At 45.1% G+C, this 23,795-nt stretch overlaps 2 protein-coding genes across 9 annotated transcripts; both read left to right on the forward strand.

Moving 5' to 3' along the window:
• The first annotated feature begins 23 nt into the window (after positions 1 to 23).
• Positions 24 to 2,948, forward strand: TSPO2 (translocator protein 2). 8 transcript variants are annotated; one of them, XM_016122925.2, is made up of 4 exons: positions 24 to 68; positions 1,294 to 1,470; positions 1,841 to 1,982; positions 2,211 to 2,948. In XM_016122925.2, exons 2-4 carry the CDS (start codon positions 1,298 to 1,300, stop codon positions 2,409 to 2,411), a joined length of 516 nt encoding a protein of 171 aa, XP_015978411.1. In that variant the 5' UTR covers positions 24 to 68; positions 1,294 to 1,297; the 3' UTR covers positions 2,412 to 2,948. The 8 variants fall into 8 exon arrangements, with proteins under 8 accessions (XP_015978411.1, XP_015978408.1, XP_015978414.1 ...); XM_016122922.2 differs by having other exon boundaries at positions 34 to 68; positions 1,278 to 1,470; XM_016122928.2 differs by lacking the exon at positions 24 to 68 and adding an exon at positions 75 to 713.
• Positions 2,949 to 11,489: 8,541 nt separating this feature from the next.
• APOBEC2 (apolipoprotein B mRNA editing enzyme catalytic subunit 2) lies at positions 11,490 to 22,361 on the forward strand. Its single transcript, XM_016122945.2, has 3 exons — positions 11,490 to 11,764; positions 19,243 to 19,806; positions 21,914 to 22,361. Exons 1-2 carry the CDS (start codon positions 11,634 to 11,636, stop codon positions 19,784 to 19,786), a joined length of 675 nt encoding a protein of 224 aa, XP_015978431.1. The 5' UTR covers positions 11,490 to 11,633; the 3' UTR covers positions 19,787 to 19,806; positions 21,914 to 22,361.
• Positions 22,362 to 23,795: the final 1,434 nt, after the last annotated feature.

Consider the following 23,795-nt stretch of genomic DNA (forward strand, 5'->3'; position numbering starts at 1 on the left):
CCACCCTCCTCTGCCTTCCACACATCATATATCACTGGGCACCCGGTCTGGGAGGTGTGCTGCCTGAGGTAAGGGGAACACAGACCTGGGAAGAAGGAGGCACCGGGAGTGGTGGAAAATAGGAGAAAAGAGGATGAGAAGGAGTAGGGCAGGAGGAGGGTCTCCAACACTGGCTGGAAAATAGAAAACACAGAGATAGAGAGGCAGAAAAGCAGAAAATGAACAGTGAAGAGCAGAGAAAGATAAACAAAAGATGCACAGGCAGGCAGGCTGGTCAGCCCTGACCCTAGAACCTCCTGGACATGGTCAGGGGCCCTTGACAGGAAAGGATGGTGAAGGCAGTTACTCCGGGACACTGAGAATAACCATCTTTTTTCTCTCTCCAATCCTATATGTCTTTTGTGGAGAAGAGGCCAAATTAGCATGTGCAAATGAGAAGAATGATATTGGGTGGGGGCCTTGGTTGGCGGAGGGTCTGTGCATCTTCCCACATGGAAATGACATCCAAAACAACATGCAAATGAGTATGGCAGCTTCTTAATAAAAGACCAGGCAGTTGTTTCCTTGAAGAGTCAACCCACAAGAAATCTGGTTATGTGTGTTTGCAGCCCCTACCCTCTGGAAGTAGAGAGATGTAGGGGAACCTCCCACAGCCCCTGAGGGGTACATGAGACCTGAGGCTTCAGAGAACGGAACCACAACCTGCAGCGCCAGTTGGCTGAGTTTGAATTCGAACGGGAGCTCAGGCTGGGTGGGCCCCTGGAGTTTGCCAGTCTGGTATAGTGAGATAAGCCTGGGGCAGATGGCCTGGCCCACTGTTGACTAGAAATACCCCCAGGGAACTCTGTCTCCTGCCAGGTGGGTTTTGTCAGTTTGGTTGAGTTCAGTCTAAGGTACCATCCCCGTTGAGGGCCTACTATGTACCTGGCCAAGTGCAGCCTGCTGTGGGAGGTAGAAAAGATGGTAATACATAGACCTCATCACCAGGATTCAGATACATGTTGGGGTAAGGAGACTTTCATTCAGATTCAGTTACCAATATCTGACATTATCCTCTGAGTGCCAAATGCAAGGTGTGGGAAAAATAAGTCCAGGGAAGTCATAAAAGGGGCAAGGCAGAATGGGCTCACAGGAGCAGGACAGGAGATAGCATCAGCATGCCTATGCCTCCTACGATGTGGGGTAAGAGTCAGGCCAAGGAATAGTTTCAGAAAGGAGGGACTAAGGGGAAGGGACTAAGCGGAAGGCTCACTGTTAGCAGGTTCTCTGCTCCACAGATTTTGCCTCCTCTAGGAAAATGTGGCCTCAAGGGGCCATCTTTGTGGCCCTGCCCCACCTGGGGCCTGTCCTGGTCTGGCTGCTTGCCCCTCATCGGATATCTGGTTGGTGTGATGCCCCGAGGAAGCTGCCCTGGTGCCCACCCCACAAAGTCTTGTTGCTTGTGTGGACAACCATCTACTCTGTCATGGGGTGAGCACCCATTTCTCAGGGTATGGCCCTGATACCCACTGGGATGGGAACTACTACTGCATATTGACTTGCAAAGGGATGGCACCCCACCTTGCTTCTTATGGTGGGTCCCTTCTGTGCCTGCCTAGGATTCCAGCCAGCCCTCTTCTTCCATCCTCTCCAAGTCTCCCACCCCTCCCACCTCATCATGCCCAACCGCTCCCACCATCACCCCCACCCCTGGCCCTCAAATGATGCTTACACCCACTTGCCCCCATTTCAGCCCACAAGGGTTTCCTCTTTGTAACCAGGAGTCCTGATGTCAGAGGGCTTCCTCCATTTGCCATGGAGCATCCTCCCTCTGAGCATTTCTGCCACCATCCCTCCACAGCTATGCTTCCTACCTGGTGTGGAAAGACCTGGGAGGGGGCTTTGGGCGGCCCCTGGCCCTGCCTCTTGGCCTCTATGCTGTGCAGCTCGCCATCAGCTGGACCGTCCTGATTCTCCTTTTCGCAGCCCACACCCCTGGCCTGGTAAGGTGCATAGTGCTCAGCAGTATTAATATAAGGGCAGGTGAGACTCCCAGAAGCAGTAACAGCAGATCAATCAGGGGCAGGCAGGTAACAGGTGGGCAGACTTCTCTGCGCTCCGGGGGAGTGCACAGAGCCCCAGGAACTTGGCTCATGGGGTCCAGGGTGCTGCAGAAAGTTTGAGGGCCCCGTCCTCAGGGCAGCCTTCCTGTCTGTCCTGCCCCTGCTCAGGCCCTGCTTCACCTGCTGCTGCTCTACGGGCTGGTCGTGAGCACGGCGCTGATCTGGCACCCTATCAACAAGCTGGCCGCCCTGCTCCTGCTGCCCTACCTGGCCTGGCTCACTGTGACTGCTTCCATCGCCTACCACCTGTGGAGGGACAGCCTTTGTTCAGAGCACCAGCCTCAGCCCATGGGACAGAAGAGCGACTGAGGCACCAGGGCACAGGAGAGGAGGAGGAGGCCTGGACAGAGGTGGAAGAGGCAGACCGTGGGGCTCGGGTGGGGAGACGGGGGAGTGGGAGGTGGCCAGGGACTGACGAGCCCCTGAAGGTGATTCACTCCAATGTGGCCACTGTCTTGGGTCCCCTAGTGCCAGTTTTCATTAGAATTCAGAGAAATAGGAAAGACGAAGGAAATTTATTTTACACTTAATATAAATTAACAAATCCTGTATTAATAAATATTAATTTAGTAATATCGGTTAATAAAATTCTGTTACTAACTTTGAGGGTATGACGTCTAGGGCGGCAATGTGGTAATAGAAGTGTCCGTATATGTGTGTAAGTGTGCACACGTGAATGAACATGCAAATGCATGTGTGAGGAGGGTGACGCACCATCTCCATCCACTCCACTCACGCGCCCTCCAAAATCGGGCTGAAAAATTTAGGGCTTAGGTTTTTAATTATCTGAAAAACAAAATCTTTTTGAAAAGTCACAGAAAAGCAAAACAGAAAAATGGAATAACAAAAAAAGGATAATTTTACATGTCAAGTTTCTATATTTTTCTTATATAGTATATACTATAATATTAATTTTATTTAATTAACTTATTTTAATTAATATATTAACTATATTTAATGTATAATATGGTTATACAATATATTACATTATACATTGTATATGCCATACTAAGGCCTTATATCATTAATATAAGTAATATTATAGATCACTTTTATTTTTGTTTTCATATACTATTAGTTTTTTACACTGATTAATAACTATTATAATAAGAAAAAGCATTGAAAAAAGATGTAAGCTTTGTTGCTGACAAGTGAATTCAGTAGGAGCTTCTTGTCCAGCCTTCTTTTTTTAAACCTTCTCATTGGCATTTTTTTCTATTCTGGTCTCTTGTTTTCTTCTCTTGGTTCAAAGCCCTGAAGGTAGCAAGTAGTGACTGCCCCTAGGCTGCCTCCCCAAATCCTCAGCAAAACCAGCTGAAAGCTAGCCTGAACTCTAGCACTGAAGCTTTAGAAAATATTGACCAGACTCTCTAGGGATGGACCGGGACATCAGTGTTTCTAAAACTCCCCAGGGCTCCCTCAGGTGCAGCCCTGAGAACCGTTGCTGAGTGTGTACCAGAGCCATTGGAAGCTTGTTAAAAATGCATATTCCTCAGACCCCACCAAGAACTACAAATCAGAACTGTGGGGTGGACTCCAGGCATCTTTAGATCTAATAAGCTCCCAACACTTCTGTCAGCTGCTGCCTAAATTTTGAGAGCTCCAGGCTTGGAGGGTCTCTTGGGGCCCTTTCACTTTGAAAACCTGTGGTTCTGTGAGCTGAGTTCTGTATCCTCTCAGGTGGGGGCCAAGGACCATAGAGGGGGAGAAGCCAGAAGGACATCATCATTTGAGAAGGAAACTGGCTCTTTCTGGAGCTCACCAAGGGAGAACGTGTGAGAAGGAATCTGCACCTTCCCCGCCTCCACACTGAAAGCATGCTCAATGTGCAGGTCGGTCACCTGCACGCCTGGAGAACACACACAGCATCCCACTCACCTTTGTGTCTCTAGCCCCAGTGCAGCAAAGGGCACAGAGCAGGTGTTCACACATTTTTGCAGATAGATAGATGATAGATAGGCGATTAGATAGATAGATTGATAGATAGATAGATAGATAGATAGATAGATAGATAGATAGATAGATAGATAGACAGACAGATAGAATGAATAAATACATTGTCCCATTAAAAGAATACCAGCCCACACCCACCAACACTTCACTCTAATAATTAAGAAAGCCTCTCTTTGGAGGAGGGAAGCGCATTAATAGTTTTTGAAACTTCTCAGGTGGTTCTAATGTGCCATCAGATTAAAAACAGCTGCCACAGGGCATTGCTTCTCAGTATGGCCCAGTGACCTCCAGGGACACTGGACTCCAGACCTAGTGAATCAGATCATCTGGGGGAATGAGGGCCATAGGATGCAGTGGTTTGCAGTTCTGGCCCTGGAGACAGACAGACCTGGACTTGGATACTGGCTCTGTTATTTATTAACTGGTAACCTGGTATAATTTACTGTCTGTGCTTTGTTTTTTTTCATCTGTAAAATGGGGACCTCATAGAATTGTTGGGGGAGAATAAATGAGATAATGAGTAAAAAGGTATCTGGCACAGAGAAAGTTCTTAATAAATGTTAGCTGTTCTAGAAGGGGAACCCAGGAGACCACCTGTTTAAAAAGCATGAGTGATTCTGATTCATGCTACAGATGGAGATCTGCCCTACTTCGAGGCCCCAGCAGTACTTCCCAAACCTCTTAAGAGCCAGAAGAATGAGAAACCAGCTTCTTAGTTCTGTGAACTTAGTTCTGTTTGGCCTGATCAGTGCCAAACACGCAAAATGACTGGCTCTTTACCTTACACATTCATGTGGATTTTGTCTTCAACTCAATTTTTAAGAGCTGTTTTAGTTGAAGTTATAACTCCGTTTATACATGTAACTTTTAAATTATAAATATAACCTATAAATATTGATTGCGGATGGGCTTGGGAGCCACACTGCTTGAGTTCTTATCTTGGCCCCACTATTGCTGTATGACCTTAGACAAGTGAATACCCTAGAAGTATTTGTCATTATCATTATCATCATCATTTCATATTGGCATTATAAATATTTGCTACAAATTGTATTCATGTTACTAATTTTAAAAGTTAAACTGACCCTCCAAGAAGATGCACCATGCCAATGGTGTGACTTTGATTTCTCCAGGGTGAGCGCATGCCACAAACCCAGGGGTTCAGATGCTTCTACATGTGCCTAGAAGGAAGTTTGATTTGGGCACTGTCCCAAGCCCTGGAATAGCATGGATGCCTGATATGGCATGAGCCAAACTAAAGGGCTTCCTGGCCTTGTGCAGAAATCCCTGGAAAGGGCGGGATCCCAACCTCAAACCCGCATCCTCTGACGCCAAAATTGTCCTTAAAATTTCCCTCTACATCAGTTCCTTGGTTTCTGAGTGGGAGCCTCTAATCCCCCAGTCTACCTGGGCCTCTTCCTCTAGCCTACCTCCCAGTTGCAAACCTGGCCTGGAGCACATGCTGCCCTCAACCCCTCCTCTCTTCCTACCTAGTGTTGTGCCTAAATAGAGTCAAAGCTGCCTTCTGTCTTTGCCAGATGTGTTCCAAGATTCCACCATCCAAATCATGTGTGTGTGTGCTTCTCTGTCCTTGGGCAGTGTTTTTCCACTTGCCTCTGAGTGGGCACATAGTGTCTGAAGATGATTCACTTGGTGGGGAGGGGGAAAGACAGCTCTTCTCTGGCTGTGCTGCTCTCCCACCCAATGTCTGGAGAGCTTGGGAGCAGCACGAGGTAAAACAGCAGCCCCAGGGGCAGTATGTCTCATTCTACTGTACCCTAGTTCCTCCTTTCCTCCCCTGAGTCCTTCATTCTTCCTCCTAGTGCCCACGTATGCAAAATGGAGATGCCCAAGGGCAAGTTGAGGAGGGCAGACTGGTAGGCATATGTCCGGTGGACAAAGGTTATTCGTCTGGGCTGAGGGTGATGCAAAATGCAAGAAGTGTTTTCTCTGTGCATCTCTGGCCCCTCCTGCCTATGGGCCGGTAGAGGTGATGCTGTAGTAAAATGTAAGGCCTCCCTGAGTGCTGTCAGGCCTGGACTAGGGCTTTTCTTTTTTTTTTTTTTTTAACAGTCTAATTTTATTGCTTTATTCATGTGGTGCTTTTGCAAGGCACTGTAGTATGGACTAGCAAACTTGGAATGACTCATGAAGAAACCTTGGAATGACACATGAAGGATGATATGAAAAGTCATTCTGAGGCAGTCTGTCTTCCTTTGCGGTGTCCGCCACCATTCTATCTCCTAAGCCCAGTTTCAGAGTCTTCCCAGAATTCTCCTTTCTCATAGTTCTAGGAAACAAGCACAGGATCCTATTGTTTTAAGGATGCATTGTTGATCCTCATTAGTAGCTAAGAAGTTACCCATCCAAACAAAGCCTGGCTGTGGTCGAGACCCCCTTGGATCTGGACTCCCTCTTACATCCTCAAGCAGAGTCCAGAGATTCCCCTTCCCAACTTCCCTGGCTTTCAAGGACCCTTCACACACTTAGGTCCCTCTTCTAGTGTGCAAGCTACAAGAAGCCCTCTCTGTCACACCAGGAGCCGCAGTTGTGTCTATTCAGCTTCATTTGTCCCTCTTCTGTCTATATTCTGAGATCCCTAGCAACCCAAGAAATTATTTGCTCAGGGGAGCACCAGAAAAGCCCCTCTCTCCTCCACCTGCACTTACTCCAACACATTTCTAAGCACTAAACGTTCTGATGGCTGAAATTTTCCTCTGAAAAGTTGATTAAGTTTCTCACTTTCTCCAAATAGGTTCTTTGGTCCTGCAAACACTCCTTCAAAGAAGAACTCTATTAGTCACCATAATAGACATGATTCTTATCAAATCACATTTCTCGGAGACTCCGTGCCAGGGAGCCAGGCTGTGCTGGGAGTGGCCGCTGGAATGGAGGACCTCCGTGACCAGGACTAAAATCCTGGGTGTCACCATTTGGTTCCAGGCAGCGTGTCCCGCATGGCAAGCCAAGCATTGTGTCCTGCACAGGAGATTATAAACCCTGGCCTCCCTGTGATTCTAGTTCCTTGTCCTATCTCAGCCTTAAATTCTGGGAGACCCTTGGCCCCTTCCCCTACCCTGCTAAAGCTCTGGACACCACTGTGTTTATGTCAACAGAGCGGTTGCTGGAGGGTCAGGCTCCTGCCTGCCAAGGGGTGTCTAGCCTGTTGTTTGTGTACTTCGTCTCAGTAGTGACCAAGGGGCAGGCATGGGTCTCTGGGGCAACGTGCTGTTGGGATCCCAGCTGTCTCTGCACATAAAGCACCCACTCCATCAATGTGCTCCTGAGGTGTCTTCTTTCACAGGGTGAGAATTTAAACCTTCCCCCTGATGCGGCTACTATTTTCCACCAGCCCCCTCCCGGCCTCTCTACTCCCTTCCCCGTGAGGTCAGCTTGGCATCCAGCCCCAAGGAGTAGCTGTGCCTGGCCCTATCCCCTCCTCCTCTGCAACCTCCTAGTACCTCCGAATGTTTCCTGAAATGACCATGGGAAATGGGACAGGGAGAGGCAGGCTGCGGCTTCTCCTGGGCCCAACCCAACTCCTTCCAGCCGCTGCCACCTGGACAGAGGGGGCTGGGGCCTATAGGCACAGATTGGGAAAATTCCCTTTTTGGTTTCCAAACCCACTCACCAGCTGTCTGGTGTCCTTATGCCGATACCCCCTACACACATAAACACCCTCCCTCTTATGCCAATTGCTTCCAGAGCCCAATCTCCCTGCAAGAACTTTTTCTTCCCCAGTCCCCTTCTTGCCCCTCCTCCCTCAAAGCCCAGCCTCTCTAGTCTTGGTAGTGGTAGGGACTGAATGGTGAAGGGGTTAAGAGCATGACTGTGGAGGCACATAGCTCTCACTAGCTATGTGATCTTGGGCAAGTCACTTAACCTTTCTGGTCTCACTGTCCTCACCAGAACAGTAAGGTTAATACTACTCCCTACCCTAACACCCTTGTGAGGACCAAACGAGTTAATTTATGTGACCTTCTTAGGCTAGTGTCAGGCCCCCAGTAAGGGCTGTGCTAGTATCAGCTCTCACTGTTGATGAATTCCAGACAGCAAAACACAGTGGGAAAAGCATGGCACTTGGAGGTTGAAAGACCGGGGTTCAAATCCCAGCACCCCACTGACTCCTTATATGTCAAACTAGGTACCTTATTTCCCAGTTTCCTCCTTTGCAGGAGGGGGTATATTGATAGAAACTTACCCAGTAATGCTAACGTGGTGGATGGGGAATGCCTGCCCTAAAAAGAATATAGTGGCAGCTGGAGGAGGAGGAGTCAGGCTCCTGGCACCTGATCCCCCAGATTAGGTTGTACTCTGAGGCTGGCAGGGGAAACTAGTCTAACTTGGAAAGAAAAGCCTGGGCCCAGTAAGGAATTCAGGCCCCCAGGAGGTGCCATAAATAGCCAGAGCTGTCAGAGGGTTGGGGTGGGGGGGGGACACTGGAAAGGAACAGTGGAAAAAGGAAGCTGTCAGTCATCAGTCCAAGGGAGGGTCTAGGGCACTAACTCAAGTGTCAAAGGAAAAACTGTATATGGGTGTGGTAGGGGTGAGGGGTCATCTTTTCAGAGAGAACCAGCCTGGGACCTCCACTGCACCATCTCCCAACATTGCTCAGAGACAGAAAGTTTTCGTCTCACTGTTCATCTCCACCGCGCAGGTCCTTGAGAGCCAGACCTGCTTCTTCATTTCCATCCCTTTGACCATCCTGGAACACAGAGCAATAGCTCAGCCTGTGTCACACTAAGGCCCAGAGATGCTAAGTGATTTGGCCAAAATCATACAGTGAATCAAGGGCTGAAATAGGAATATAAACATAGATTTTTTTTCTTTCCTTCCAATCCAGGGTTATACATGACAACCAAGCATAAGAACCTGTCCACAGGGAGGAAGTTTTTCCCCAAGCAAACAGTGGACTGAAAGAACCCCTCCTCCTTGCTTTCTTCTTTTGATCCAAGTACCTCATGGTAGCTTTGACTCAGAAATGGGAGAAGGATGCACATTGATAATGCGATAGTGATATATTCATCAGAAAAAGCTAGGTGCAGCCCTGGAAATAAGAACTTAGGCTCAGAAGACCTGGATTTAACCCCTCACATAACCTTTTACAAATCCCTTCAATTTCTGAGCTGTATGTCACTAACCTGCAAAATGAGGCCAATGATACATGCCCGTGTGAGATTGGTGTGAGCACTAAATGCATAATGCACGCTGGAATGCTTGATGGTGTTCCAAATATTATAAAGACTGGGAGCTCCTGGTGAGGCAGTGCCTTCTTCATCTTTGTAATCTTGGTATTTACTATAGTGCCTGGTACATAGGAATAAATGTGGATCAAATAAAAGAATGAAGCCAACTCTTTGTTTAAATATGTGTTTGTGTGGTGATAATAATAATAATAATAATAAGTGCCTTACGCCCCTGGAAAAATGCCTGGAAAAAAATCTCTGGATAAGAATGCTTTTAGTAATAAACCCAATATATTGGAAGGCTGACCATATAGTTTATTGTCTATGCTGGAGCACTTTGGAGGTGAAAGGGGTGCTAGTAGTAATCATTCCTGGACAACAGGTATAAATTATGACTGTCCTAGCCAAATCAAAATGCTTGGACATCTTAGGGAACTGTGCTGCTCAGAACTCTCTGGAGGAGAGAGTCCCAGACCCTCCAAACCATCCTGACTCCTGTTCTCTAGTCAGACCACATAAAGGGTCCCTACCTTCTCTTCTCCACCACCCAAGTCCACTGGGAGCTATATTCAGACCAATTCCCCAATGTTCTTATGTTCCTCACTTTCAAACTCCAGGCGATCGTGACCCTATCCCTTCATTCCCCTAGGAATGTCCTAGAGTGTTCTCACTGCCCCAAACATGAAAACCTGTGGCCCCTGCTAAGCATTTGTCCTGTGACTTGCAAAAACTATCCCACCCACTTTTCAATGCTTTTCCAACTCAGGGATTTTTCTAGGGGCTCCAGTCATCTCTCAGTTTCAATTAGCTTCTAACTGGTCCCTCTGCTGCTGCTCTTTCCCACCTTTGGTCTATTCTCAAATAAGCAGCAAGGGTAACCCTGTAAAAACATATGTCGGATCATGTGTCTCCTCTATTCAAAGACAGTAGCTTCCCATCTCACTCAGAGGTCCCTATAACAAGCCCATAAAGCCCCCCAGCCTATTTAGCCATTTATCTCTCTGGCCGCATCTCCTAGGCCTCTCCAGATACACAGGTGTTCTTGTTTATTCTACTTCAGGCCCTTTCCACCTGCTCTTCCCCTCCTTGGCACAATTTCCCCTTAGATATCCATATGATTATTTCCCTCACCTCCTTCCGCTCTTTTTTCAATTGTCTCCTTTTCAAATCCTTCTCTGGTCACCCTAGAAAAATGGAACACTCCTCCCATCACTCTATCCCCCTTCCCTGCCTTTCTCTTTAGCAGTTAGCCCCACCAAATAGATCATATATATTACTTATCCTGTTGTTGACCAAACCCCTCAGTCTCCATGAGGGCAGTTTTCATTTGTTTTATTCTTTGCCATATCCCCAGTACCTGCAACAGCACCTAGTACATAGCGGATGCTCTATAAATATTTGTTAAATGAACAAAGGACCAACTAAGAGCAAACATAGCAGGGTGATTGAATGGCCTTTGGAGTAAAAAAAAAAAAAAAAAAAGCTGTGTTTTAACCTTATCTCTGCCACTTACGGGTTTATGTATGAGCTTAAGCAAGGTCCTTAACCTTCCGTGAGTCTTGGTTTTCCCATGTGTAACATGGGGATAATATACATCGCCTCCCGAACTGTTAAGAGAATTAAGTCCAATTTCACATGCAAACCACTAAACTCACTGTCTGGCCAATTTCAAAAACTCTAAGCTTAGTAAATGGCAATATTATTACTACTGAAGTTTCCCAGTAGATTTGATGTTGCATTTTGCATCCATAACAGGCAAATCAGCATCTTCTCCTTTTAACAATTCACAGTTCCTTTCCAAATTGGCAGTTCTTATCTTACCCTGAACCTGTTTCCCTAATCAACTGGCCTTTGCAACCACCTCAACACAAGCCTCACCCTGCTTAAATCTCTGAGAGAGCTTCCTTACCAAATTTTAGGATGTGTGCTCTGGGCCCCTTCCACAATCTCCCTAATAAAGCTAGGAAAGTTGGATAGGAAACAAAGGGAAGGATAAAAGTTGAAAGAGGAGAGAGAGAATATGAATTTACATGTGAACTGGTGGGGGAAGGGAGAGTAGGTCAAGCCATCCCCACCTGCCAGCTTCCTGTTTTTGCCTACTGATAAATAGGGGATACTAATGGCCAGATTTTCCATTCCCCCCCATCCCGGCACCCGCTGTCACTCAATTAAAAAAAGATAGAGGGAGAGGACCTGGGGGAGGGGCAGGAGGCCTCTGGTTATAAAGCCTGTGGAGAGAGGGTAAGCACACTCAGGCTGGCCTGCCCAGTCCTCTGTCTGTCATCTCCCAGCAGATTTAGCTGCTGACAGCTGCTTGGGACTCTGCTGCCAGCCCCTGGCCCAGACTGCTGTCTCTCCTCTCTCTCAGTGACTCCCCAGCCACAGCCCATCCATGGCCCAGAAAGAAGAGGCCGCTGAGGCTTCTGCGCCTGCCTCACAGAATGGCGAGGATCTGGAGGACCTGGAGAACCCCGAGAAACTGAAGGAGCTGATTGAGCTGCCACCCTTTGAGATCGTCACAGGGTGAGAGCTGGTGTGGTCTAGGGTCCTCCTCCCTAGAGGAGCACGGGCTGGGGTCAGGCTGGGGGAAGTTAGGATGGTAATAGTAGGAGTCAAGACCAACTGCGAAAGTGCACAGGTATGCATTGTAGGGGCTTCCAGGGACACAGTAGTGAACCTGTCTTGGCTTCTCGGGGTGACACCATGGACCCTCTGATCAGGGGAGGTAGGAGGAGCTTCTTGGAAGAAGGGCCCGGAGAATGAAACCACCCCCAAGGCCTCCTGGTCTTGGGACATCACTTGCCTCTCTTTAGTCCCAGGGATTTCGTAAGAACACAGAATGACACTAGCACATTTAAATATGGCCCCAAAGGACCTACTCCCTTCACTTCTCTCTCTGCTTCTGAATGGGCCTTTCCTCTATCTATATGTCCCTTGCTCTTTCTTTAGTGCTACCCTTTGGAGTAGAAGATCCTAAGGCAAGGAAGACAGACACATCCTTTCCTAAGCCTAAGAAGCAATTTTTTTATCTTGTTCAATCTGTTCCGAGTTTCCTCAGGGCTGTCCACATCCACCCCTGGGGAGAGAAAAAAGTTACAGTCCAGGTAACACAGGCCAGGAGCCAGAGCTTCTGGACAGAGGCGTTCCAACCCCCTCAGCCACAGCCTGGAGCAACCAGGACCCAAAGCAAAGGGTCTCGAGGCCCCCTGCCTACAGGGTCCCTCTGTTGTCCAGATCATGCCATCACCAGGAATAACACCAAGTAGTGTTCCTCCTCTGTCCTCTGTGTCCCTTTAGTAGAAGACCCTGCTAAATTCCTAAGCAAAGAATAAGAAGAGGATACATGGGGCCACATTTCCTCCTGAACACCAAGGTTTCCTTCCAGGGAGTCTCCAGCAAAGCCCGCAGGCAGAGTGGGGGCCACACTAAGAGAATTTTCAGGAAGAATGGAGGCGTGATGCCTTCAAGGGGAGAAGGAGCCCTGGGTGGCAATTTGGACCTGCTCCTTTAGCTTGGCAAGTGATTTTCCAGGCCCAGACTCAGCTTTTCATTTGTAACATGAAGAAGTTACACCAGTTGATTCCTAACTTCCCTTCCATTTCAGATATTTTGTGATTTCTAAGAGAACCTAAGGGGAAAAATGCATCCTAAAACCTGAGGCAAGAGTTCGGGGTAGAGCCCCTAAACTTGCATTCGCCCATGCCCAACCAACTGCCACCCTCAGCGCAAGGTTGAAAAAAACAACAGACACAGGTTAATAAGGTTAATATAGACATAAGGAGAACCTAGGCTACCAGGAGGGAGAGTCCTTGATTCCAACTGCTGTCTATGAAAGGAGATCCTTTTACTAACACCTCAGCACACTGGCCCATGCTGTCCTGGTCACACAGACATGCATGTGCATGCCCATGCTGCAGTGTTGCAATCTCCCCAGCACGTGGGCAAGGTAGGTCCGGAACAGAATTAGACTAGGTTTGCTGAGTTGAACAGGCTTTGGGGTCCCAGGGCAGCGGATCCTAAAGGGTTAAATCCCCTTATGTAAGCTAGATATGTCTGAGGCTTTATAATCACGGCATACTTTCACATTCATGAGCTCATTCAACCCTCAGCATGGTGCTAGGAGAAGGAGATATATTGTTGCCACTCTCAGATGGGGAAACTAGTCAGGGAGATTGAGTGACTTGTCCAAGACCTCAGAATCAGTAAGCTGCAGGACTTCTGACTATAGCCAAGCGTCCTTTCCACTGATCTCTTATTCATTCTCGGTCCCAGGTTTCCTAGACAGCTCCACTTATTTCTACCTGCAAGTTAGTGAGGTTCAGAGACTTCTCTGACCCAAGGCTCAGAAAAAGAGGCACAGCAGGGCAGCTTTCTGGGTCCTCTGAGAGTAGCTAAGGAGGGAGGTGGAGCCCTGAGTGTTTCCCAGCCACAAGTAACAGCTGTGGAGATCTGTCTCCTGGGCCTCTCTGGGTAAACAGATGGTTTAAAATAGCCCAGAGGTGCAGCTGTGTCTGTGCAGGGACAGGATGAGGGAACAGCTTGCCCCTCTTTCCTTCTCCAGATGCCCTGGAGTCAAAGGGGTCCCAAGCAGGTCCTCTCTTAGCCTGGACTCCCACAGGAGATGGGTCTGTGCTCCGTATATTTGGGCCACAAACTAGCAGTAGAGCAGGAGGCCTTTCAGGAAACAATCTAAGGTGAGAAGGGAGTATCGGTTAGAAACAAAGAGAGAGATGCCCTCCTTGTCATGATTCTAGTTTGAAATAGGGCACTCAGGATAGGAAACTGACATAACAACGTTAACAAAATAATGTGTTAGAAAGTGCTAGGAAAAGGTCTAAAGCCGCAGTGGTATGTCTCTGCAGCCAAGCCAGCTCACATTGGCTGGAAGTCGATTGTGTGCGTCTCTTCCCAACTCTATGTTCAGTTACTTCACATTGGTTTCTTGAAATCTCCATAATGAGAGTGTTTACAGAAATCAGCAAATGTTAGAAGTCAGAGTTTTTTTTCCTTTCTGTCAGTTTACTGGATGCTAAGCTAGCACACCACTGTAAGAGAGGATCCTCTGAAAATGAAAGGAAGAGTAGAGAAGGGACAAGGTTTGGTTGTGCTTAAGATAGAACTCTAAGGGAAGAGATCTGAGGCCCAGAGAAGGCACCACTCATTAATACTAGGTTTAATTTTGTGAATATTGACTATTTTTCAAAATCTGAAGGGTTGGATTACTCGACCTATCTTTTCGATGAGGAAACCAAGACTTAGAGGGATGTATAACTCGCCCAAAGCTAGTGGATGGAATAGAGCTGTCAGACTCCAAATATTCACACTGTGTCTAAAAAATACCATAAAGAGGGGTCTTTTTATGGTCAAAAAATATTTACAAAATAGGAATCATTTCTTTACTGCCTGTTTCAACTAGTGTTTAACTTCCATGTGGACAGGGACTTTGTCTTTTAACTGCTTTACCCCTAACACCAGGAATAGTGCCCAGCCTCTAATAGGTACTCAATAAATATTTGTTTTTTAATAAATGAATGAACTAGTGAACTATTGTGTGTTGGGTTCTCTGCCAGGCATTGAGATAAGGGAATTATTGTGGGGAGAACTTAAGGAGAAAGGTTCAGGACATATGACGATCCAAGCAGCACAAAGCTTAGAAGAGAATTTCACTGTTTCATGGCTGCCTCTGGACTCAGTATGCTTTAGGGAAGTTCTAAGGCACCAGAATTGGTTGTCTCCCCATATCTCCATCCCAGGGATGAGAAACCATGGCTCTTCCTGGCAACACCTGTGTGTTTGTTTTGAGTTATATTGTACATAATTTTGCATAAAGCTGAACCTGCTCTCAAAGGGGTTATCATGGAACAGAGATAAATGGCACAGGCAGTGATTCTCCTTCCAACCACTTCTTTAGCTTCCGACCATGTGAGGAACATAGACAGACAAGGTAAGGTTCAGAGGGAAAGGGACAGGCAAGGAATGAGGGAACTTCAACACCACTGTTAATGCCACAAGCCCCTCCCCCTTACCCTGGACTCTGGAGCATGCTGGGAGGGTTTGTTCCATAAAGATAGAAGACAGCCACTGACTCTGACCACCCTGGGCTCCACTGAGGGCTGGTGGAGGGTCAAAGCTCAGTGTAAAGATAGTGCCTTCCAGGGAAAAGGGGCAGGCTCCAGGCTTGCCTTGGGCAGAATCCTATCCAGAACTGCAAACCTGGAGTAAGCAGTCCATCAAACCCGTTCTCAGCTCTAGGAAGTCAGTCTGTTAGAACTCTCTGCTTCTCTACACTCCTCCTTCTGACTAGGCCCACTCCTGAGCATCAACTTTGAAAGTGGTCTGAAAAAGAGAAAAGGAACTTGACACAGGCCGAGCATGTCATGAAAGGTCTAGTGAGGAAAGCTAAAATGAGTCAACACTCAATTACCTGTGAGTTTTCTGCTCCATGGCTTACCTTTGAGCAAATGTTTAATCTCAGACCAGCTTTTACTGCCCTCAAGGTTGCTTCTTTTCACTGTATAGATTTATGTTTAGGAAGTGCAAATGTTTTTAAATGTAAATGTGAGAAAAAAACATGCATATATGTACACATACAAATTTACTCACATCCCTTCTTCCTCCAGCAAGTGGACCATATTCTCGATTTTTTCTAGGTATTAGGAATCTCAGTTTCCTGCCTAGAGAATTGCAATGCCCAATAGACTGGGTCTAGCAGATGAAGTGTAAATAGCCTTGTTTGCTGGAAGTATGAGGAAGTCATGTTTAAAGAGGTGCTATTTGAGCCTGAAGGTAGGGGGTAGGAACAATGTGTCCACCTCTGTGCCTGAAGAAGTGTCTGAGTCCAGGTAAAAAACTCTACCATCAGCATCTCTTTCCTGACCACCACTCGGCAGACAAGCACACATCCCACTTTCCCAGTAAAATACCTGCAGGGGTTGAGAGTTTAAGAAAATATGGTCCTCAGGCATACCATATTTACTTGCTACTGGAAAAAAAAAAAAAAAGAAAATGATGTCTATTATCTAAGAAGTTAATGTCACTATTTCTTTCCTTCTACTAGTAGGCATAATAGTGTTGACTTATTTTGTGATTTGATGATATCACCCAAGATGACCATGTTGTCTTAGCTCCATAAAGAAGTTTCAGACCCCTACTCACTCTGTTCTCCTGATTTCTCTGGTGGAAGGCCTTATAAAAACCTCATTCAACCTTTATGCTCCTCCCAGAAGACCAAAAATAAGCCAAGCAAGTTCAGTCTCTGAGGAAGCCTAAAGCAAAGACTGGGAGCCAAGACTTCCCTGACTTTCCTTTGTCCCTTGAAATCACTTCCCTTCCTGAGGCTCCTATTCTGTCTTATTCTATTGTCTCTGTAGAGGGATAGGGTAGACCATAAGGCTGCTAGCCAGAGTGGTTGGTAAAGATATTTATAGAGAGGTGAACTTTCTTCCTCTCCCTTTGGTTTCATGTTTCTCTGGGTCCTCTACCCTTGCCCAGGAAAGAGGAGGAGGGGAAAAAAATCAGAGTTTAAGAGGGGCTGAGAAAATTAGCAATCTCAGACCATCCAGCCAATTTGCATTTGCATGATGGGCCAAATTTACACTCTTAGCTGGGACGTACTTGGCAAAGTTGAAGCAATACATTTGGGGGTTCCAGAAGGAAACCCGAGGAACCACATAGGAGGCCGCTATCATTGAAGCCCCCAAGCCAATCATGCACTCATGAATACAGCAGGTTCTCCACTAACATCATTTCTTCAATGACATTTCATTATAACATTGGTGAGATCTTATAGGAACTTAAGTCTTTATTTATATCCATTAGACTATGGTAAAATTGTTTTCCTTATATGTTTTTTCCCTTAAAGGAGCAGAACTTATTATTGATGGAGTTAAGTAAGGATATCCTATAATTCCAAAGATTTCACCTGAGAATCCATCATACAGGTGGCTCTGGATTAGACTTGAGGTGGGAGTGGGAGTGGTCTGGCAAAAGGCCTTAAATAGCAAAAAAAAAAGGGTTTGGGCAAGAAAGGTAGACTCCTCGGGAGGAAAAAGCAACTCCGACTCCGGGAAGAGAAGGATTCATGTAGCAACCTATAGAGTTCAGGAGTAGTCTGGTGGAGTGAGTTTAATTAGGGAGAGCTAATCCTGGTAGGGATTGAAAGGAGAGGGGAATTTGTAGGCCATCCATTCTCTCAAAATGTTAAGTAAATAATAAACACATCTAACCAGGGACAGAGGGGGTTTAGAGAGCTAAGTATAGTATGCAAAAGAATCTCTGGGGCTCGGTCCTCAAACACATCTATCTCCACAGTGGATATTTAACTTGACAGCAAGTGACATGGAAACTTGGATAAAGAAAAATGGATGATGGGGGGAGGGGAGCACCACAGGAAAATAGCTCAAGTTTACTCAGCTCTTTGGCACCTGCTGCTTATCCCTAAGAAGCCATGGCCCTGGGACATCAGGGATTCCCTTGCAGCCCAGGGAAGTTGGGTGACCTCCCTGAGAAAACAGAAGTTGGGGAGAGAAGCAACAGCAGAGTTAATGGTTGCCACAGGGTATCTTTTGGGGCAGCCAGAGATTATATTTTGAAAAAAGAAAACATTCAACCTGTCCAGCAGATACTTATCCCCTGCTCTCCTTCTGGCATTTTCAATCTCTCCTGTTAAAGCCTCCTCATTCTCCTTGGCCTTTGAACCTGCACACATCTTCCCTATTTAGAAAAACACACACATACACAAAAAGATCAAAACAATCTTCAACTCTTATGCCCTCTCTAGCCCTTTTTTTTTTTTTTTATCTCCTTCTTACTAGTAAACTTTTCTTAAAAAACAAAACAAAACAAAAAACTGGCCTTTTTCTGCTGCTTTCCTTTTCTAATCATCCATCTCTCCTTGGAAGCCACTGACCATATTCATCACCAAGTCTGGTTTCCTAAGACACCAAGTGGATTGTCTTTATTTCAGGCTTTACCCAGCTTCATTCTGTCTGCTTAAAGCCACCAGTCCTCTTCTGTGGACACGACTTTTATTATGCCTTTCTTTACTCAAGAACCTGTAACGATTCTCTACTGCCTCCTGAGTCATGGCTAAATTTTCAAGAGACTTTATCCCATATCTTTCACTCTATCTACTCCTTTTTAGCAGTTTGCTATTGTTCTCGACTATCTTATTTACTTCTCTATCCAGCTAGAATCTAACTGCTAGATTATAAGCATCTGGAGGGCAGAGGCCAAATCTTTCATGATTTTGAAATGACTCAATACTTTATACAAGCTCAAACATATCAAGATGCCCTTAGGTAGTGTGGCCTCAAAGATAAAAATTGTTAGACACTTATGTGACAACCCTTCTTTCACCTGAGGGAAAAAGATAGGCTTAAGAGTCACTTGGAGAGTATGACACTGCAAGTTGTAGGTATATGCCATCTTGGGATACAATGTACATGAGTGACAGGAGGAATGAAAGTATGAAATGTTCTGCAAAATCTTTGTCTCACTCCATCATGAGAGATTTTACATGCTTGCTACTCATCAAAATTAGTTTGAACACTGCTTTTCAAACCTGGCCAATTATTAGGATTATCTGCAGAGCCTTTTAAAATGCTGGTGCCTGGGCACCCCTTCTAGGTGTTGTGATTTAAATTCGGTTGGGCACTAGGCATTAATGTTTGTAGAGTCCTCTAGGTGATTCTAATGTAGAGCCAGGTTAAAGAGTCACTGATTTAGAAATGTAGATATGTGTTACGTGTTAGGATTGGAGTGTTTAGAGAGCCTTCCTAATGGACTGACCAGAGTGCACCTCATTCCAAATTCCTCTCCCCCAGATAAACACTTCTGGATTCTTTCTTGTTCTTTTGTCATCTAGGCAAGGCCTGTTCTAAAAGTAAGAGCGAATGTGTGTCTGAGGAGCTCTTGGAGAGCTATCCACTCTAGGCTGGTCCTACAAACAAGAACTTACCATTCTCTCTTCTTCCTTGTCCCCTTGTCTCCTTGACCCACAGAGAGCGGCTGCCTGTCAACTACTTTAAGTTTCAGTTCCGGAATGTGGAGTACAGTTCTGGGCGAAACAAGACCTTCCTCTGCTATGTGATAGAAGTGCAGGACAAGGGAGGCCAAGTGCAGGCATCCCGGGGATACCTGGAGGATGAGCATGCTACTGCCCATGCAGAGGAAGCCTTCTTCAATACCATTGTGCCAACCTTCGACCCAGCACTGCGGTACAACGTCACCTGGTACGTGTCCTCTAGCCCCTGTGTGGCTTGCGCTGACCGCATCATCAAAACCCTCGGCAAGACCAAGAACCTGCGCCTGCTCATTCTGGTAGGACGCCTCTTCATGTGGGAGGAACCCGAGATCCAGGCTGCTCTGAGGAAGCTGAAAGAGGCTGGCTGCAGACTGCGCATCATGAAGTCCCAGGACTTCGAGTACATCTGGAAGAATTTTGTGGAGCAAGAAGAGGGAGAATCCAAGGCCTTTGAGCCCTGGGAGGACATTCAGGAAAACTTCCTGTACTATGAGGAGAAGTTGGCAGACATCCTGAAGTAGGCCACTAGGCTCAGCCTCACGTGAGTTACAGCACTATCACTCTATTAACTGTCACCTTGGTTAGGCTTCAGGTCGGGTGGATCGAGTGGTATGTTTGAATTTTCTTTAGAAGAACTTCATTTCCCTGCTTTTGGTTGGTTGTAAAAACATTTTAGAAGATCCCATCTAATTCTGGACACCTTGTAGATGCTCTGCTCTCACTCCCATTTGCAATCCTACCATTCTATCTTTCTCTAAAGCAGGTGTTTCATTCCATCAGGGGCAATTTCTTTTTTTCATTTTTGGTATTTCTGAAAATTCCCCAAGCAGGTTTGTAGTCAACGTTTTTTGGCCAGAACAGCTTTCATGTTTTCAAAATGGTTCTGCTTTGAGGGAGACCAGTAATTACTATATGGATGTATAATGCAAGATTTTTCTTATGCTGAGAAGACCTCAGCATAAGTCATAGAAAAATGCCAAATGCAGGAATGGGGATAATAGAACAAGTTCTTCCATGCAGGAATGTTTGAAGGGTTAAAAAAGCTGTTTGTAAATTAGGCAGCAGCTCAAAAATAACTTGCTACAGATACCAAGATGTGATGAGAGCTGGAAGTAAAAATTAGCTGTTTAAGCAAATAATTAGGACAAAATTAAGGCCAATTTGGCTTCTTGCTGAGGGTAAATTAAGACTCTTACAGAAACAGGCCGATTACTCCCAGGATAGAGGGAGATAGTCCTTTACTATCTTTTTTTTGAATTTGGTCTGGTCTAGTTTGCTGCCACAGCAATACTATGACTAAGCCCTTTAAAATAAGTTAAAATTCTGAGTTACTGATCAGTCAGTCTTCCAGTAACAGAGAGTCTTCACCTTTTAAACAACTTTAATTCTTAAACAACTCATATCACTAAAACACAAAAACAGTATGCTTCCATGAAGATATTCATTTGTGGTGTCTCTCACTCTTAATACTCTTGTCACTTCACAGACATATTGTGAAAATATCAGTTCTGGAGCAGGTATTCGATATCAGACATGCACTCAGGGTGCCTGATAATTCTCCAGCTGAGTAATCCTCAGTCCACAAAGACACAATTTTCAGCCATTTCTTACAAGAAGCAGGACCTATTCACTGAATTCAGTGAGATCATTATGGTCAGGTAATGTCATGTGGTACTCTGCTCATATGAGTGGTGGTGAGTGGTAATAAACAGACCTAAGGGTGACCTCTGAAGATACAAAATTAACTTTTAAATTCCTTGATTTTATTTGAGTAGGTGCTATCACTATAATTATAAACCCTACACAGATTCTACAGAATGATGACTAGTAACTTAATTTTAACCCTAGTATACTTTCTTTCTTCTTAAACATCTTTCGGAGTCACTGGCCACTTCTTCCAGCTTCCCAGCTGCCTAACTAGCAAGTCCTGGGGTGGGGGGGCAGTTTTCCCCATTAAGTCAAATAATCGGATAACTAAATCTGCTATAAAAATTAAGCATTTCAAGGAGGATTAAAAAGAGCTTTTAATTTGGGATAATTGAGGGTTGTATCTTATGGTAATCTAACATAAGTAAAATAGGTAAATCAGTTTGAGGGAAAAGTCCATTTCTAAGTCAAATTATTCTTAATAAAATATTATTAGATATGTTTCTCGTTACAAGCCTCCAGTAATGTATATAACTGTACTATCCGGACCCATTAACATGCTTCCCTGTATTCAAGTTGCTCATGTTCCTGAAGGAAAAGGTTAAAATGTGCCAAGTTAAAAAAAGATAGCATGAAAGAGTTGTAATCTAAAAGCCCAAAAGATCTGCTTAATTAAAATACTCCCCCAAAATGGGCATCTGTTAAAGAAAATTTACCTATTTCTTATTCCATCTTAAAAAAAAAAAATGACGGAATAGGGTTTAATAACATATTCAACTCGAGAACAGTTAAAGCAGATCTCTTCTGGGACTTTCTCTGTGAACCACATGAAAACATGAATGAAACAAATCCAATCCTGGCTAAACCAGGAATCACAGGAGATTATGGAAGAGAAATTCAGGGACTTGTTAGGAAGGGCACACGGAAACCCTAGTTTGAAAACTCTTCATTGTTTGGGCCAGCAGAGTTCTCAGTAACATGCTCTCCGTTTTCTCACCAAGGTGTGTCTGCTGCTACCGAGACAGCAGTGACATGTATGGCCATCTGGGACATGCCTGACTTCCTAATACCACTTGGAGCTGGACAGCATTCGACACCAACCAATCCCACTGCAACAAGCCCTCTGAGGACTCAAAATACACTTCTTATGCTGTAAATCATTTTAGCTGTGCCTCTCTTTCTAAAGCTGTCCTTGGGAAAGAAGAGAGTTGCAAGAAGAAATAGTAATCATTATGGACGCAAGGTGTCCGTGGGGCCGAGGATCCTATTCCCCCAAACGAGCCATTTAAGGCAAAGAGCCTCAGACCCAAGATCTGCCCACATCTTTGAAATGTGTCTAGAAATGCAATTTATGTTAAATTGGTTAACACACACACACACACACACACACACACACACACACCCCAGCGACATTAATAAAAGAAGTGGTGTGACTTTTCTGTGACCAGATTTAAGGAACTTGGACGTTTCATGTAAGTTGCTACGGAGAGCAATCAAATCCCAGGAATAGGGATGTCCCAAGCTATGAACCAAGCCATGATTATAAAGTGGGAGGGTGACTTAAACCAGGACTTGTGTAGGAAACACAGGATACTAACTCTCCCATATAGACTTCCCACCTTGGTCTTAACTTTCATAAAATATTTTCTTCTGAGATTATTTGTGAGTGCCCTTTCCCTTCTCTGAAGACAAAGAATATGGCAGAGGGTGAAATAAAAAGCATGACAATTTGTTGATATCTATCTCCCAAAGGCCAATTACTAAGCAATTAGCCTCTTAATTCAAGAGAAGGTGAGGTATACACATAATGTAAGAGTAGTCAACATGTGGTACTTAATGGTGAAGGCAGGATAATGTCAAAGTCTTATTTTTTAAAAGGTTTGAGGCCTATATAGAAGTAAAATTTCACATGTGAATTTCTTGGTATTTGTCAAACTCTAACTAGGTTTCCAGGAATAACATGTTCATTCTGATTATCAGCCAATACCTCCTTTCCCCAGGCTTTGAGTGTGATAAATCACTGGAATTTGACCCCAAGACTATCTGCAAATGACAAAGCACTTTATCACATCCCTGCTGAGTCCCAGAATTCCACTTATATCCAGTCCTCAGCGAGACCAAGCTGTTAAAAGAATCAAGGTTCAAACTCCATGAAAAAAATTCACCCTAATCCCTCTCAATGTAGAAGCCTACAAAACCAATGTTTTAACCCAAGTCTTAAAGATTTAGTTGCAGTTAGCAAAATACTTTAACTTTCCCCTTATCACCCCACCTCATTTTCAGTTTTGTGTATTTAGACATTCTTTCTCATCATTTCCTCCCTTCAACTTTTCACTGTCTGCATGTGGACAAAAGTGAAGCTTTAAGAAAAGCTTCAGTCTAAAAGTTTGATAATGAACTTGTTCCTACACTAATCCATCCCAACAACATGGAGAACCTGTATGTATGTTCCACACAGAAATACAAAGGAAGTGAAATACTTTTTAAACTGCTGCTTCATATCAGGCTGCAATGTGATAAGAACATGAGTCTAAAGTACAAAGATTACATTTAACCAGGATTTTTCCTGGTATTTTAACAAGCCCATTCTAAAATCTAGTTCTTTTATATTTGGGAAAGCAGCAAGTCCTGTGAAGACCCAGAATTCACTCTAGGCAGAAAATCAGTAATAGGTCTATTTTAACTCCTAACACCACAGTTAAGGAGGGAAAAATGGAAAATGCTACTAGTTGTTCCAGAACCAATACTAACCCCACTGGCTAAATAAACTTTCTTCTCCCATCACAAAAATAAGGGCAAACGAATTGCTGTTCTCTTAAAAAGAAAAGGGGACTAATATTTACTGTTCTTGATCCCAGTTGGTTACACCTCAGAATCCTCTGG

This window comes from Rousettus aegyptiacus, unplaced genomic scaffold (genome assembly GCF_014176215.1).
Source record: "Rousettus aegyptiacus isolate mRouAeg1 unplaced genomic scaffold, mRouAeg1.p scaffold_m13_p_1, whole genome shotgun sequence".
In the NCBI taxonomy this organism is placed as follows: Eukaryota; Metazoa; Chordata; class Mammalia; order Chiroptera; family Pteropodidae; genus Rousettus; species Rousettus aegyptiacus.